At 38.9% G+C, this 18,657-nt stretch overlaps 1 protein-coding gene across 5 annotated transcripts in view; it reads left to right on the plus strand.

The window, feature by feature from the left end:
- The window catches only part of SHANK2 (SH3 and multiple ankyrin repeat domains 2), a 368,375-nt gene that overhangs the window by 56,720 nt on the left and 292,998 nt on the right, over nt 1-18,657 (plus strand). For all 5 annotated transcript variants that reach the window (XM_076343775.1, XM_076343769.1, XM_076343770.1 and 2 more), the window contains exons 7-11: nt 383-491; nt 748-899; nt 1,703-1,870; nt 5,561-5,677; nt 10,413-10,490. In XM_076343775.1, coding sequence (XP_076199890.1) covers nt 383-491; nt 748-899; nt 1,703-1,870; nt 5,561-5,677; nt 10,413-10,490 — 624 coding nt within the window. The remainder of the gene's footprint in view (nt 1-382; nt 492-747; nt 900-1,702; nt 1,871-5,560; nt 5,678-10,412; nt 10,491-18,657) is intronic.

Consider the following 18,657-nt stretch of genomic DNA (forward strand, 5'->3'; position numbering starts at 1 on the left):
TTTTAAATGAACCTTACTTCGTAAATACGACGTGCTTTCAGCATGCTGCAAAAATGCCGATCTATGTCTTTAGACTCATTTGCAGGTCAGAATAATAATAATGATCACCATGTACCATCCTAATTTCTTACTGAATGAATCTTTCTGTCATTTTTTCCTTAAAACTATGAAACCCAGAATCTTCTTACTGTATTTCACTTTTGAACATTATAAACCATAGGGTTTATGCTCTCAGTATAAAGTCAGGTTCTCCAGGAATGTGCATTAGCTATTGTTGAATGATGTCAATGGATATTGACATCAATTGAGAGAATATTTCACTTTTAGTCAAAATTTTCTTTTCAAAATTAGAGGATGATTCATTTGTCACTCTTTGTTTCAGGCTAATTTGAGAAAATTTATGGATCATGTCCACCATCTCTCAGTGGAAAAAATCACAAAGATGTTGGACCGAGGACTGGACCCAAACTATCATGACCTAGAAAGTGGAGGTCAGAACAATAAAACTAGCAGCGTACCTTGGGTTTGTTCAACCTAAATTGATTAACAGGCAGAATCTCACACATTCTTTCTGTTGCCTTCGTAAGTCTAGGCTAATGGAGTCTGTATGGTTTTGCTGTCCAAAGGAGAAAATTGGTAATTTATGATTTTCCTTGAGCAGCATTTTTAACTTACCATTTTAAAAGCAAATGTTCTTTATTTTATAAATTTGCTCTTTTTTCAAGTACATGCTATTCTCTTCTTTAGAAACACCCCTAACTTTGGCAGTTCAGCTTGACAATACAGTAGAAGTGATAAAAGCTCTGAAAAATGGAGGAGCACATTTGGACTTCAGAGCCAAAGATGGAATGACAGCTCTGCACAAAGCAGCCAGAGCCAAGAACCAAGTAACCCTCAAGGTAAATGCTTTCAGTGGCAAATTATACATTATTTTATAGAAAAAAAAAAAAAGAGGATGTTTTCAGTTAATTACTGTATTGTCCTCAATGGAGCCTTTAATATGTGCTTGTTCTAGTGTTTTCTTGCGGCTTTCAAATCTTAGGATTTGCTTTCAATAAAGGGTCTTTTAATTTCTGATTTTTTTTTTTGGTAGGAAGAAAAAGTGGTGAAATTTAACCTCATTCATTGATAGATTGGGAAAGATCTGTCTGAAGAAATATGAATAACTTTGTTGTTGCTTATCTCTTTGAAAGCAAATGCCAGTGTTATGGATTACACATCCTATCTTAACACAGTCTCTTCTGTTGTCTTTTGTATGTTAACAGGTATTCTTAAATCACCTTGATATTCTAGATTAAGTCTTATGTTTACGGCTTTTGCTTATTTCCTTTTGACAGGTATTAAAATTGCATGACATTTTTGATAAAGCATCTTGTAACTGAGGAGGTGAATGTGTTGCAAAGGCGATGCGGTGCTTTCAGAACTGAGTTTCTGAACTTAATGAGAGGATGGAAATTGGACATTGCCACTCATCCTTTCCTTGCTATCCCCGTAGATTCCTTTAGATCCTAATTCCTCCAAGGTCATTCCTTGCTTAACTTACTCTGTGCCGCAGCCCGTTCTATCAGCTTACAAAGAAGTGAGCAAAAAATATATGTTGTGGCAAATATCAACCTTGTAAATACTTTTTCAGGTAGAAAAGTCCCTTCATAGTTAGAAGTCCCTCCAAAATATATTTTTCACAGTTTGTGATTGCTTTCAGACCCTTTTAGAGCTTGGAGCATCTCCCAACTACAAAGACAGCTGTGGCCTGACACCTCTGTACCACACTGCTATTGTGGGAGGGGACCCTTACTGCTGCGAACTGTTACTTCACGAACACGCTACCGTCAGTTGCAAAGATGAAAACGGATGGCAAGAAATTCATCAGGTAGGAAAGTTGTTTGGAGCTGAAGTTGCATGAGGAAATGTGCCATGCATGTTCTATGGTTCAACACTGAGTTGAAGGCCGTTTGGATATGTTTGGTCCATGCACGTACAAGTGTGGAATTTCTTCCTTTTTCTACTTGCTTATTACTTTGCATCCTGCTGTGGTGAATTAGAAGTGGAAACTGTTCTAGTGGAGTTCCGTAACTTTGAAATCCTGTGGTTACTGTGGATTTTGCTGCAGAAATTGCACTAGTCGTATTTATGTAATGGACTCTTGGAAGTTTAGCATCTTATTAGTGGCACTTCAGTAAAAAAGTGTAACTCGATCTTTTTGTTAGATGCCGATTTTAGTATCCTTGGTAATGCTTCCTCCGTGTTTGTCAGAGGTACTTTCTCCTTTCTCTCTGGTGAACTGTACAGGAAGATTTGGATTCAGGATCCTGCTGCTAGGATTCTTCAGTATGTTGCACTGAAGGATGTTAAACTCTTACAGACTCACAGTTTGAGTCAGATTTCATTCCCTGTGTGTGTGGAAACTGGGATTCTAATGACTTTTCTTTTGCTGTTTGTACATGGGTTTTCCTTTCCTCTCTTACATATTCAGCGTGTGGATAAAGGTGGTAGCGTGCTCTATAGAGAAGAATGATTTTAAAAAAGTAATTTTTTGAGGTTCGTGGTGTGCATGATAACTTGAGCCAGGTATGGTGCCAGAATTCATCAGGCACTGGCACGTCTTGGTCAGCTTCACCATAACTATTGGAAAGGTACCAAAGACCTCCTTCCTCACCAAAACCCTGAACTGTATCTCTTAAAAAGACGTATAATGTTTGGTAAGGCATTTTCTGAAAAAACTTTTTCTCTGAACTCTTTTATCTTGTCTTCTCCAGAATGTCTGAATATTATGCAGCAGTTGTGTAAGAATGCTTTATTAATTTCTCTTTGCGTAGCAGTAAACTCAGTAATTTGCAAAGTTTAAAGATTCTAGCAGTCCTAATGTCATTGCAGCTATTTTATGCCTTTGCTCTGTATGGGTGAGTCTGAGTAATCATAAAAAATGGAACTGGTGTAGTATGATCAGATAAATAAAGATATAAGTAATCAACCTTACAGGCCTGCTTAGGTTATCTAGGTTCCCTTTCTTTTCTGTGCACTAATCTTTTTAGTACACGACTTCTTTTCTTCTTTTCTTTGAAAGAAATGGGAGATAGCTTTGGTACCCAGGTTTGGGCAGGGATCTGAGCTTTCTCATTGTGTGTGTTCAGATCGAGGTTGTTTGGATCCATCTCTAGTAGGAAAAAAAGGATTAATTTACTACCATTGTTTCCGAGGATGTGGAGGAAATGGATTGTATAGATCAAAGTATTACCCCATCTGGACTCGCTGAAAATATAGAGAAAAATTCCCTGTTTTGAAAAGCTAGCCTTATACACATATGGTTATTATTTCTCGTAATGAAACAGAGCTTTCCAAACCCATTGTATTGGTTGTAATCCTAAATAAATCAATGTTTACACCTGGATTACGGGCAATCTCTTTTCAGTAATCAATAATACAAGCATTCCTCGGTGAATTAAGAAAGATGGTGATATGATACAATCCCGTATGTTGTCATCTGTGTGAAGAAGGCAAAGTTACCTTGCGTGGCAAGGAAATAATTGGTAGCAAGTACATTTTTCATTTTGCTAACACAATCTTTAACTGTAGAAGTTAAGACTCTATGAGGTTACCCTTATCGCAAAGGGGAAAAGGTAAGGTGGCGGTTCATGCTGTGCTAGGATAGTAATAAAAAGGATATCCTCTGGGGATAGCTGTCTCTCTCCGTTGACCGTACTGGGGAGCCCTGATGAACAACTCCCTGAAAGGAGGTTGTAGCGAGGTGGGTGTTGGTCTTTTCTCCGAAGTAACAAGCGATAGGACGAGAGGAAATGGCCTCAAGTTGCGCCAGGGGAGGTTTAGATTGGATGTAAGGAAAAATTTCTTTACTGAAAGAGTGGTGAAACATTGGAACAGGCTGCCCAGGGAAGTGGTGGAGTCCCCGTCCCTGGAGGTATTTAAAAGACGTGTAGATGAGGCGCTTAGGGACATGGTTTAGTGGGCATGGTGGTGTTGGGTTGACGGTTGGACTCGATGATCTTAGAGGTCTTTTCCAACCTCAATGATTCTATGATTCTATGATTCTATGGTTTGGACAGCTCATCTACCACGCAGACCCCCTATAACGAGGGGAAATGCATCTCCCCTGCCTTGGTTGTCTTCCAGCGCCTCCCCGTAAGCTGAGTAAGCGTTATTGTCAGGTTGGCAAAGAGGAGGCAAATCCCGCTCTAGCAAAGGAAGCAAAGTGGAGAACGGGCCTGGTTTTAGTCCAGTTTATTGCAGCAAGAATAGAAAGTTGGAATTAGTTCTTGTATTTTAGGAGGTATTTTAATAATTACATCTGCACGTTCATACCTAGATGTTGAGTGACTTTTAGAGACTAGACAGAATTGGTAATTTATAGCTAATTGTGCATTTGCTCTAATCTCCCGCACAGTCAGAAACACAGTTACGGTTTGGTACTGTTTCTCCCTTTGCTTGTTGTTGGGCGCTTGCTTTCTGTTGCCTAGTGTTAAAATGTTCCTGCTCTAATAAGAGCTAGCATAATGTCTCCATTATTTTGGCCAATAATTTGTAAATGAATAAGCTATTTAATAAATACTGTTTTTTCCCTGTCTGTGTATTCAAAATGGAAAATGGAGGAAGAAAAGATGTAATGGTTAGGATACTAGCCTGGGATTTGGGATGTGTCACAGATTTGATTTGTGTATTGAGCTGTACACTTAATTTTTCTGGTCCAAATTGCAAGATGTGTAGGTTTGTAACTCCCACTGAAGTCAGTAGTAATTAGGTACCTAAGACAGAGTGAATGGCTTTGTATACACCTGTATCCCTCAACTTACATTCCATATTATTATACAGGAATGATACTGATCTGAGATGATACGAAGTTAAAAACATTACAGATTGGGAGGTGCTCAGTTGGTGTGCTATAGAGAGGAAGGTAGTCAAGTGAATGAGACTGATGAAGGGAAATACTGTGTTTTTTCTCAAACTTACTTGCTAATCAGGAAAGTTTCAAATTTCACTGGAGTCTCTTTCATAGAGGTTTATTTCCAAGTATTCAGGGTCTAACATTTTTATTTGTGTGGTTGATAAAGTAACTCTTGCAGATTTTCCCTCAGTGCCCACAGAATCAAGAAGATTATTACTTGAATTTTGGCCAGATTTCCCCAAACTGTTTTCACACCTTAAAGGCAAGCTTTAGAAATCTGATCATCTTCAGTGCCATCTAGTGGGCAACTTTCCGAAGATTAGCAGGACAAAAAACCTATCTTCTGTTCGTCTGCTTGTCACATTTGACAGTTATGAATATTAGTGGATAAAAAGTGTCAAACTGTGTTTTCTTGATACCTTAAATTGCTGTTCCTCAAATAAGCAGCTGCCTAAACTTATGCACAGACTTGCTGTACCTGAAGTGCACACATTGACGTTTACAGGCAGGTATGCACATCTGGGTGTTAGTCCTCCCATTCAGCCAGGGGTGGTTCTAAAAATTAGACCCTAGGTAAAATAGCATCTTCTCTGCTAAAAATCTTTACCTGGAACGCTTGCCTAGATTGTATAATAACCAAAATACAAATGCATCTCTTTACAGGCTTGCCGATACGGACACGTCCAACATCTAGAGCACCTCCTCTTCTACGGCGCCGATATGTGTGCGCAGAACGCCTCGGGAAACACAGCGCTGCACGTCTGTGCCCTGTACAACCAGGTGAGCTGGCACACGCTTCCTCTGCCGGCAGACCCAGCGCCGCAGAGTCATACCGTCCTCCTTCAAAGGTCCCCGGCGGGAGCTGAGGGGTGCCTGGGGTTCCCTCTGCGTGGCTAAGTGGGGAGGGATGTCTTGCTTTGGGAGAAGATGAGTCCGGGGAGTCCAGTCCCCATGGAGACTGGAAACCACTGCTCTAAGAGAACGACATGTAGCCAGGGAAAAAAAGGCATAATTGAGGTACAAATGCTAAATCTTTCATGTCCATCCACAGAAACAGAGGCTTGTTGAGTTTCCTGTTGAAGAAGTTTATGGGTTTGCTGTTAGGTTTTCCTGAGAGGCAGTTTCCTCGCTTTTAATAAATGGATTTTGGGATAAATTTCCCATTATTATTGATCTACAGAGGCAAGTTACGCTGAAGAAGAACGTAGCTCATTATTTTTCATTTGATTTTTTTAATATGCAATGAAGTCTTACGGCTTTTAAACAGGGGTCTTAGAAACTAGAAAGAACATAATTAAAAACTATATTATTAGTATTTTATTCACTGATTACAAATAAAACTGCTTATTGTAGGTAGAAAGAGTATACCTATTAATTAGAAAATAAAACAACACCATGTACTAATGACTTGTACTTTTTTTAGTATCATATCTAAATATTTGTCTCCTATTCAGAATTTATTGCTGTTTTGCTAGAATTTAAATTAGAATTAAATAAGAAATACTTGGAAAATACTGTGGAAATGTATCCGTAGATTATACAGAAGTTACAGGATTCTCTGCTGTTTACAACTTGTGTAGTCATTTACAAATAATAGAACCATTTGGTTTGACAGCGTTTTATACTCTCTTTGCATAGATGGGGTGGGGAGGGAATGAGTTTTACAACTATGTTAAACGCAGCACATATAATGTTACATTGAATTAGGAAAACACAAGTCACGAGATGTGACTGTAACTAGCGAAACATCTGTTAAAGCATCTGCTTCTTAATTAATTACCATCTTAGTTTTTTCCAAAAGTCTTGTCAAGACAGATTTCTCAATTAGGTCTAAAATAGCCTCAACTTTTTAAAAAAAACAGAATTTTGGGAATAATTTGACATTTTTCAAGTTAATGCTGATTATTTGAAGTACACAGCGTATCAGTGGGAGCAGTACCTCTATGGGCTGCCTCTTGCTCACTGTCTACAAAGCGTCTCCAACAGGCTGTCAGGTACCTACACTAACTAGTTTAAGGTTAGCAATAGTTTCGTTGCTCAGCTTGGATGGCTTCTGCGACTGTAGGCATACAAAGCTTTTGCAGGTTGGCACTTGTTAAAATTCCTAGAAAATTTTGCAGGGAAATGAAATTCACCTTCATCTCAACAAAAATTTTGCATTTAGGCTTCACATCAAGAGCTTAACGTGTAACTATAAGCAATTCTGTTGAAAAAAAGAAATTAAAAATATTCACTTTAACTTCATTTACTTCACTTTTCCTGAGTGAGAATTTTGAAGCCCGGACCATAATGGACATATAAACTTAAAAACGTGAACTCATCTCTATTTTTTTGTAACCATTTTATTGCAGTGTTTTCATGACTGTAGTTGGTCACAAGATCATACGCTTTTAGCAAAGGTTATGCAGTATGATGCTGAAATGAGAATAATCCTGTAGAATGACAGTATTTTTCATGTAGCGATGGGTTTTTCTCCTGCCTTCCGTGGAAAAAATTATTCTGTAGAAGACTTAGAGATTCTAATTGAAATTACATCTGCAAATTTGGAAATATTTTCATAGTCATTAAGCTTGGCTTTATGAATGGAAGTTTAACATCACGTTTAACAGCATGTGACGCTATCATGCTTCTGTTTTCCTTAATCGGGTATATGTGAAGTTTTTCTCAGGGTGCTGTGAACAGTAACCTATGCTGATTTTTTCCAGTGTCCCTTTTATTGAAAGTTGTTATTAGCTAATGTGGAAGGAACCGTGTTGGCCTTGTCTGGATGGAGAGGATGGGAACGACAGCAGTATCCTTTTTACCTCTTGATTCCTGTAGATGGAGTCATTACCCATTTGATTTTTCCCTTCCAGTCTTCCCTGGGGCATTTTCTTGGGATACTTTCTGAAGTTGGTAATTCTGTTTTCCTGAGTGTCAGCTAAGTGCTGATCTCAATAAATTCTTGTTTTTTAAAGTTATTTCGTGGCCATCCAGTAACCGAATAAAATCTAGACAGATCTTATGGCTCTGTATTTTGCAAATAACAACGCTGGGATGAAGTGTGCCTTTTTTCAGTCAGTGGATTGGATTCTATATGAAAACTGTTTAGTATTAAATCAGGTAACTAGCTCTCAGACAACAAATTGAATCTGATCTGCTGACAAGCCCACACTTCTCTGTGAAATTGTTTTTAATCTTACAGAGTCTAAAAAGCTACTGCATATTCAGTTTATGTATGATATAAAGAATGAACAATACTAAACTCACAATATCAGAAGTTACTTGGTTGTCAGAGCTAAAATATGTGCAAACAGGAGTTACGGCATTCGTAGGCAGCACCGTAACAATGGGGAGCTCTAAAATGTGGAATTTCCATTGAATTAACAAAGGAAAAGTAAGAAAAATAATTTCTGGTGGTGATTTTTTTGCTTATTCTCCCTAGTTTGTTCCCCTTAATACTGGAAGGATGGGGAGGAGACAAAAGGGAGAGAAATGAAGCTAACTATGCTTCTGTTTTAAAAGAATAAACAAACAAATTTTCTTGAAAATTCTTATGTTGAACAACTCTGACCACTTTTGTCAAAACTTTTCTTATCAAAAACATTTAATAAATAAATCACTTTGCATATTTTTTATTATACTGCAGACAGCTTAGTTAAATTTGTAAATCATGTGGAGTTTTAAAATGTGTAATGCTTTTGCTTTTGTAGTGTTGAATTTTTTATTCTGATAACCAAATGAATAACCAGCCAATAAATACAGTATGTTTCTTAATATCATTGTTTATATCCTCAAGTTCATGATCAAAACCGGGCATTTTAACGCTAAAGCGTTCTACTAGCATTTCCAGTATGTTTACTGAGCAGTACCTGGTGGAATAGTTGTTATTATGGGAATATAATATAATGTGCAAACCTAGAATCATTTAGGAGTCAGTCAAAAAGGAATTCTTGGAAAAGTAACCCTGAAAAGAGCTGTGAGGTTTTTTTTAAAACCTGGAGGTCTTCATCTAGATTGCAGCACGTTTACTTCTTTTGGATGATTGCTAATACGGAACACAGAAAAATGAGAAAAACATTTTGACATTTTACACATTGCTCTCGGTCTTCCTATGTTTAGAGATACAGAGAACACACCTAATGTGCAGATTTCTGTGCGAGCAAATGAGACTATCTCAGTTAATTAGATATCATTAAAAAGCTACCATCTATGAGATGATTGTTAATATACCGTCTTGAGATGTGACCCATTCTCTTGTTTCAATCTGTTACACAGAACAGGAAGTGTGGGAACAAAAGGATACCTTTTTGGAGTACTGAATCTTGGTGAAAGGGTAGGGTACCCTCCTCCCCAGATACATTTAGGACAACCCTGTGATGGGGATCAAGATGGATCAAGAATCTGGCGGGATAAATTAGAAACCACAATGACAAAAATTATTTTCAATCATAATTTCTGCGCATTCACTTATGACTCAGAATCAAGTAAATAAGCTTCATTTCTGTCACTGAAATAGCTAAATTATACGATTGTTTTCTCTGGCTGCAAATTTACTGTTAAAAGTGAAAGGTAGCACATTGGAATACCTCATTAGCTAGAACTCCATAACACAACATGACAAGAAATCTGGAAAGCACAAGAAAATTAATAGAAATATTTATGATGAGGAAACAGAAAAGCATTTTGAAATGTGAACTGGTTTGCATAAGGTCCTAAGATGAACATTAAAGATGATGGGTAGGAAATACAGCCTATATATGGGTCATCAAAAAGTCTAGTATTCTGAGAACCGTGCCAGAACCGCAGAGGATTTCTAGCAGGTTGTGGTCAGTCATATTTTACAGCAACGCAGAGTAGTGGCTTAAGCAATACACTGTGTCGGTCCAAAAAATAGATTTTAAGGGATTTCATTTGCAGATTTCCTCAGTTTAGAGGGCCTGAAGCCGTACTTTTCTCCTGTTAGAAGAGCTGTATTGGGTTTGCACTGTAACTGTTAGTATTTTTTTAGGGGAAAAAAAGAGAAGGTAAGACTGGTCAGTGCAGTGTGTATAGCCAGACCAAATAATTTCAGGTACATTAAAAAAAAAATCATACATTAAATGTTTAAAATTGAAGATAGGTTGAAAAAAACCAAAATAAGTGCATGCAAGTGGTAAAACCGCTTTGTTTAATTCTTAGCAATTTAGTCAAATTTCATTTTGAACTAACACATTTTCTGCAAAAACTGATTTGTCAAGTATGGAATTTCCACAGTACAGTTTCTTAAAAATTTAAGAAGATGTTTACCTCTCGCGTTCCTCTACATTTTTTTACAGTTGCGTATTGTTTCTACTCTAACACACTGCTAAAGCGCCTAAAGCCTTGTCATATTTAAAGTACTATTTTAATAACTTAATTTCTCAGATTATTTATTTATTTTGTTTACTTCTTATCTAAGGAAATATATACCAAAGAGCAACACATCTCATAGCCACAATGTCTCTTTAGTAACTAAAGACCCTTACTAACAAGTTTACTCTTTTACCGTTTTCAGGAGAGTTGTGCAAGAGTGCTGCTGTTCCGAGGAGCCAACAAGGAGATTAAGAATTACAACAGCCAGTCTCCATTTCAGGTAAAAAAGAAATACCCCTTCCCCGTGCCCCCCAGAAATATTTGCAAGAAATTCTCACGTGAACTTGGTTTTGTGGAGAAGTGACACTGCACAAGGCTGAAAACAGCTGTAGAGTAAGATAACTATCATTTTGGAAACTGTGGCTTTCGTGTAATGCAATAAGTGAAGATGTCCTGGAATAATCAGGAATGAGAGAAAAACACACTCAGCCTTAGCTGTTCTGGTGACACTGTCAATGAGTTTGAGAATTATATGAGCTGTTGATGACAAAACACGAAGTCATTGGTGTCCTGTGGTCGGATGTGCTTTGCTTTGTGATTATCTCCAGTCCCATGTAAGAGGGATCCACGGAGTGACTGGGCAGCTAAGCTTTGCTTGGCCCCTGTTGACTTAGCCAGAAAGAAGCTCGTCCTTCCTTGGATGTGAGGCCAAAGAGCTGGGCTAAGTTTCAGGGGTGGGGTTGATTTAATGCCCTGTCAGTGGTAAAAGTTGAAGCTGTCATCTATGTCTCCAAAAGAAAATGAAGTCTTTCTTTGGATTAGTCAAAACTGACTAGATGTTTTTTTCACCATTTTCTTATATTAAAGTACTTTCAGAAAGCTTAATTAAAAATCCAAATGGAAGGAAATTGTTTGTCCAAAGACAGGGTTGTCAGGTATGCCTGACAAACCTTAAGCCCTTATTTCTGAAGCAGTCTTAATTAGCCTGGATTTCAGAGAAACATTCATAATGCAAATTGACACGTGAGAAGTAGGGACGAAAGCTGTAATGCTTTAAGAAAAAGGAGCAGAAAGAATTTTTTTCAAGTTACAGAAAATAGTGCTTCTGGAAGAATGGTGGCACAGTACCATTAAAAGGAACTGTCCTGTTGTGAAACGTGAGGGGGCTATTTCCCAAAACCAAGTAGTCTTTCAACCAAAAGAAATCCTGATTTACCTTTGCTTGTTGTATCTTTCCCATTACATCCTTGACCCGCTTTGGATAATGCTGGCATAGGATTCAAGGAAGACTGCCTTTTCTCTCATGCTTTGAAATAATGGGAATATTAACTATGTCCATGTGGGTCTCTGAGTTGGCTCCCCAAAGATTACGTGTAGATAACACCTCTGAGTTTCAGGCTTTTAAAAAATACTCAGCCAAATATTTCTATATCAGTTTAATTATCTCCGTATTTTGAAGGTTTTCTGGATGTAAGTTGCGTATCTCAAGAGCTTAAGAGTTCTGCCTGCAAATCCCAGCCAGATCATTGTTTACTTTTGGGACCGTTTTCCCAAAATTGGGGAAACAGTGCATTAATAATTTAATTTTAGGCACCATTTTCGGACTGCTAATAGTTTGCCATCTAAATATATGCTAAGCACAAATTCACTAAGTACTAGGTAATACTTATCACTGCACCTTAGAATTATGGAGTGATTAAAAAATGGAATAAGAGAAAACCCTAACTATTGGAGGGATGGGTTCCAGTGTCATCTCTTTACTTTGAGTGATTAGAGTATTTTATTACTTTACATCTTTGAGATTAACTTTTCTTTTTGTTTTAGGGTTTTATGTGGGGAGGGTAAATGGCAAGTAGAATAGTTTCCATTTGTCTTCCTCTTTGTGCTGACTGCTGCAACGTTCTTGTTCTTCCTCTTAGAACAGGAAAATACAGGGGAAAAAGGCAGAAAAGAAAATATTTGTAAAAGCTAGTGCTGATAGTTGTAGGGCTTCAAGAAGTGAAGGATGACTAGCCAAAACTAAAAATCAAGTGAGCACAGGAGACAGAAGAAATAATTTCAAGGGAAGGGTGTAGCTGTGGAAGTGCACTTACTTGACCGGTGAACTATCTCCTGTCCCCGTGGAATAAAATCCTATTTGTTATCGTTTATTATATGTTAACACTTCTGACGGTTGGGCTTTTGACTGGTCACTCTCCCCCTAGTACAGACAGAAGGACTGACAATTAGGTTGGCTTTGCTTTATCCTTTCTAGATCCACATACTTAAAAAAAGGAAATTACTTCCCATCTTTTTACTCCACGGTGTGTTACTTTTAGGTGTAGGGAAGGAAGGAAAAGCTCTAGTTTGTCCGAATGCAGTGAGTAGAGAAAACCCTGACACCAGCACTGCAATAAAGCGGCATTAGAATTAATTCCTTGCCATCTGTCTGTTGCTGACCCAGTCGATCAGACACCACAAGTGGAGTTGTTATAAAATTATGCAGAATCCCCTTGAGTTAATAGGATTTTGCATACTAACAATGTTTACTCATGTAATCAGTAGCAAGGAACACCGAAGCATCTCATATGTACATAATGAGAATGGTTGTAGCTGCAGCATCTATTCCTTTGAGTAACCCCCGTTACGTTCTTTTCTCAGAAATCTAAAAGGATGATCCTTTTGAATTGCTGCTTAAAAAATTGATGATGTGAAAACTGTGCTATTCTGTAAAGCAGAAGTATCCAGACATGGAGAAATTTGTGTGTTGCTTTCAAGGCCTGCCAAAGCTTTATTTATTTTGTTGAAAATAAGCAGCAGAGTGTGTATCTAGCATTTGTGTCCAATGAACGTAGTGTAATTTTATTACCAAAAAAAAGCTGTGCATGCGTTCACTTCTTACCAAATCACAGTGCTTATTAAAACAAGCATGGGTTTACCGGATCATATGGAAGGAAAACTAGTCTGGGCTGAACTCCCTGCCACTTACTGCAGGTATCCCACACTGTGTGCCCATCCCTGCCTGGGATCTGGCTGTCCTTTTCGCCTTTTCAGTGTCTAGCAGAGTTAGTGCTGGAATGGCATTGCCAGGCGTCGAGGCCATGAAAAAGCTTGCCTGTATTTCCCAGTTGAGCACGTAAGCTTTCATTAGCTGCCTTTGAAGGAATGTGTTTCATCCTGACTGATTAGTGGGGTCCATTAAGTTAGTAATCAGTGCTGAGTACAGTTGATGTCATCCAGAGCCGAAAGTCTGTCTGTGACTGTCAACCTTAATAGATTGTGCTGCTGATAGGATGTACTCTGCAATAACCCAATATGGGTCAGCACAAATTTCTCTGTGTGTTTTTTGTGGGGTCCCCCCCTGCTAATAAGTATTAACACTTGTATGGATGTGGGGTGAATCTCCTCCCTCCGTCTTCCCCGTGTGTGTTCCAAGAAGATTAGGGCAATTCCTGCATCACCGTCCTCGGTCTAAGTGTGAGAATTTTTTGTGTACTGTGCATTTCGGTTAAAGGCTGATTAACGATTAGAGTTAAGGTGAAACCTGTGCCACATGATTATACTATATTGCCAATTCTGTTTATTAATCACTTATCCATCCTGTCTTGGCTGGGTAATCTAAGTATCTTATACACTAATTATTCTGTGCTAACAGATGGAAAAAAAAGTTGGCCTTACAGAGCTGGAAGTGCTAGCTAATAATACAGTGTTACATACATTGTGCTTGGCCCTTTTTCTTTTGAAGTAACTAAAATCGGAGCAGGTCTGTGCTTTCATTCGTAGCGCTGAGCTCGGACGTGCCCTCAGCCATGCCTGCTGGAAGCACTGCTGATGCCTCCATAACCATTCGTAGAGCTTGCCAAAACATGATGTTTGCCACCAGCATATACAGTACATTGATTTACAGCTCTCATATACTGGCTTATGAAATGCTGAACTGTGACTTCTGTTCCAGCCATAGGTTAGCTTTAAAATTTCCAGTGGTTTTAGGGTTTTTTTTGATGTTACAGTTTCTATTTTATTAGTAAAACCTCCCAAAATATCCTTTCAGAAAAGCCATGATATCCTATCAACGTCCATAGACGTTGATATTTTATGTGCTCCTAGATTAATGTAAAATAATTTCTTACCTATCTGGCAGATATTAATCCAGTAACTCAGAAATATCAGAGTTTTGCAGTGTTTACAAGCTGTTGAAATTCTGTTGTGTAAGTTAAAATCAACATACACCTTGTTTATCGTGTTTTTCCTTTTTCTTTTAGTGAGCAGAAGCTCTATACAAATAATTTGTATGTTTTCATATGGGCTATAAAGCACTTTCAAGCTTAGAGCTAATAGAGCTAATAATTAGTGTTTTTGAAGCTTACGTGTTCAAATATACAGAAGAACTATTCTGAGGTGCCATTTAGTGACACCTTCTAATGGCAGAATTGTACCTGAGAATGATTTCTCTCTCAGATGTACCTCGTTATTGACCATTGCTATCCCAAATCAGCATGGGTTATTAATGCGCTTATGTTACATAGATGGCAGGAGGAGCAGCAATCTTCCAGGTCCACTGCAGGTAGAATTGTTCCTCTCAGTTTGTTGGCTGTACATCTATTTTCAATTGCTCATATTCTTGCCAGATTTGAATCATTTGAAATGAAATTTTCCATGCCTGGTATCTCAGGCGGCATTGTTCGGAAAAACAAAATGATTCAGCTATTTCGGAGTATGAGTGAGGGAAAACATGTGTTGTTTTGCTCATACTGAAAAACTCTGTTGACCCACCTCTCCTTGCCCCGTCTCCCCTGTTGTGTTATGTTGTTTTGGTTTGTTTTCTTTAATTGCCCTGCATGCTGTCGGTGATCTCCATGTTAATAACGTGGCAGTGTAAACCGGTTTGCAGTCTGACTCAGATACAGGGGCTCCAAAACCAGACTACGTATTTTGGAAGCTAAGCCGGCTGGGGGGAATATAGGCAGGCGCAATCGGGCATGGGTAAGCAAACATTGAGCTTGGAGATGGGTGAGAAAGTACGAGACCGGCTGGGAGCCCGAGCCCCAAAGAGTGAATGGAGCAAGACCAAGACTCATAAGGGTCTTGGGGAGATTTTTTAATTGTCAAGGGCAGAGGAGAAAGAAATTCAGATTAGAGGGCAATTGGGACTTTAAAAAGTAAAAAAGTGTGAAAAGGGAGTCTTGCTTGGGTAGCGGTGCTGGGGAGGAAGCCTCGGGTTGGAACGGCTGAGCTGGGAGGCCAGGGAGGATGGGGCTGTCACAAGGTGGACGTGCGTGCAATGCTCCCAGCCCTGCTAGTGGTTTGTAAAAAATTCATCTTGTTTATTACCCAGCATATCGCTACAATGGCTTCCCAAACCCCAATTTTGATTTAGTTCATTATAATGTTGAATTTCATCTTTTTGGTGAAATTTGCAGGCAAAGGGCAAGAAGTTTTTCTCAGGTATATTTTGTCTCTGACTTATTTTTGAAAGGGTGAAAGTGTGAGAAAGCTAACTTTAAAACTGAAAATCTCTGTCCGGTGCTTCAAAAAGGCATCTTTACAAATATGAAGTAATGTTTTCTCTCTTGATGTTAAAATGTGTAACTGTTGTGTTAATGGAGCATATAAATTACACAAGGACTTTGTTTTTGCCAAGTATTTATTTTCATCCTAATTCCTTTTCTGAAGCACCTGTGTGAAGAATGCATCGTTGAATATTGTGTATTATTGGCAAAAAATGTAGCTCTTTTCTCATGATGCATTCTGCCTTTAGTCAGACATGCAGCTTTTTCCAGTTTTTGTCCTGATTTGAGTCAGATAATGGAATTAATTCATCCTTGCTTTGGTGGCTTTTTTTTTTTTTATGTTAGCTCACTGCTTGTGTTGATCAGTTATGTTGTGTTTTGCAGTACGGAAATAATAGGTAAAGGACAATCTGTCATGGAAGAGTGTACAGTCTAATTTGCACTTACTCATTATTTGTGATATTTAGATCTTGATAGGAAAAGATTTAAGGTTTTAATCATGTGAAAACCCCAGAAGTACTAGAATAAGTATAATAAAAAAATTCTACAGACTGGCTTTTTAAGACTGAGACATAGAAGTATTAGTAAGAGTTGCATTTAGTATTTTTAAATCTATACAAGTGACCATACCAGAACAAACTATGGATTTTTCCTTTAAAAATAAAAAAGTGTGTTAGTATGTACATATGTAGGCATACTCAACATAATTTGTTAAAAAGACGTAATGAAAATAAAAAATTTAAAAAAAAAGAGGGGTCTCATGGTGATATATCCAGGTACAAACAATGATTAGTTATTATATGTTTTGTCATCACTTACCTTGAAGTGCTATTTATACAGAGGAACACACGTTCTCATTTGAGAAAAAGGCTTTTTGGGAATTACACACGTCACCTTGGGCATATTTATGCCTTCGTGGTGCTGATATGTTATCTGTTAGGGTATTAGGGGAAATGTTGCCAAATGAAAATATTCCTGAGAATAGTAGAGATACAAGATACTCTTCCAAGTATGTTCCTGGGGGTGCTGGTCGACAGCCGGCTGAACATGAGCCGGCAGTGTGCCCAGGCGGCCAAGAAGGCCAATGGCATCCTGGCCTGTATCAGAAATAGTGTGGCCAGCAGGAGCAGGGAAGTGATCGTGCCCCTGTACTCGGCCCTGGTGAGGCCGCACCTCCAATACTGTGTTCAGTTTTGGGCCCCTCACTACAAGAAGGACGTCGAGGTGCTGGAGCGTGTCCAGAGAAGGGCAACGAGGCTGGTGAGGGGTCTGGAGAACAAGTCTGATGAGGAGCGGCTGAGGGAACTGGGGTTGTTTAGCCTGGAGAAGAGGAGGCTGAGGGGAGACCTCATCGCTCTCTACAACTACCTGAAAGGAGGTTGTAGCGAGGTGGGGGTCGGTCTCTTCTCCCAAGTAACAAGCGATAGGACGAGAGGAAATGGCCTCAAGTTGCGCCAGGGGAGGTTTAGATTGGACATGAGGAAAAATTTCTGTACTGAAAGAGTGGTGAAACATTGGACCAGGCTGCCCAGGGAAGTGGTGGAGTCCCCATCCCTGGAAGTATTTAAAAGACGAGTAGATGCGGCACTTAGGGACATGGTTTAGTGGGCATGGTGGTGTTGGGTCGACGGTTGGACTCGATGATCTTAGAGGTCTTTTCCAGCCTTAATGATTCTATGATTCTAAGTAACACTTCCAACAGGAAAGTGCTTGATGGCAAGTTAGAGGTGACCTCGAGTGTCAGCAGATTTCCTGCTACTGTCAACTTTGAAGTATTGACAAACTGTTAGGCAGATGCTTCTCCTCACTGGCACATGAAGTACAGTTACCAAAAGTCAATATTTGGTTCATTATACAGCCGGTGACAAGAAGATAACAAAGCAGAATGTAATACCCTTGCTGAAAACACGAGACAGCAAAGATGCTTCTGCCTCAACTACTTCTGAAGATATTGCAGCTACTTTTGAAAATTCGGACCTCAGCCTAAGGGGCTTTCACGAATACTGTCACTTGGCTTGATAGGGGCTGCATATAGTAAGAGATACAGGAGCAGAAAAATACATGTGGATACAGAATGGGGTTAAAATTCATTCGCCGTGACCCAGTGATGGTTTGCATAGTGCTGGCTGATCACTCCTAACCTTTGTCTTAACCCCTGTCCTTTTTCAGAAAAGCAGACAAATGGAAGTAATATGGTAAAACATAAAGAAATGAAATGATAGAACTATCTTTTATTGAGAAAGGCAAAATATTGCCCCACTTGGAGATGCTAAAAATCCTTACTGCAGAATGTGTCTTTTTTTAAAAAAAGCTGTTGTTGCTGCACTTGTGAAGGAGTGTCCATGAGACCGTCTTTTGTATTGTGCTCCATGTAAATGATCCGAGACCCTTTTTTTTGTTCCCCTTTGCGCTTTCTCTCCCTGCTCAGACAGGGGTGCCCAGCTGAAATGCCTCAGGTGTTCTCACATGCAGCAGGATTTCCCTGGGAGAAACAGAGTGTCTCTGAGGTAGCTAGGAGCCAATCTGTTTGTTTTTCCACCAAATGGATAAACTTCCAAAAGCTCAGAAGCAACCGAAACTGGGTTATAAAAGGGAACACATTAAGCAAACTAAATTGGAAGGGTCACTACCAGTTCTTGCCTCAGTGTAAGAAAGGCTCGTGTGTGATTCAGACGCCATTAGTTGCCGTGGGTGAAGTTGCAAGAGGCAATGGAGATTTGTATAATCTTAATTTAATTATAGGCTTTTGATAGCAAGATTGAATATTGCTCCTGTGATTTTATTTATACTGTATCCTAGAAGAGAAGGCAGCAAGGGTAAGTTCTTAAATAGCCTGATCGTAACTGAGCAGTCACACATAGCATGTCTTATCCTTGTAAAAAGGTCAGCTGTGACAACTGTGCGTGTTTTTTTTCTGTAGCTATAAAGAACATGGTAAATCTTGTCATTGGAAACACT

The sequence above is a fragment of the Aptenodytes patagonicus genome, chromosome 7 (assembly GCF_965638725.1).
Source record: "Aptenodytes patagonicus chromosome 7, bAptPat1.pri.cur, whole genome shotgun sequence".
Classification (NCBI taxonomy): domain Eukaryota; kingdom Metazoa; phylum Chordata; class Aves; order Sphenisciformes; family Spheniscidae; genus Aptenodytes; species Aptenodytes patagonicus.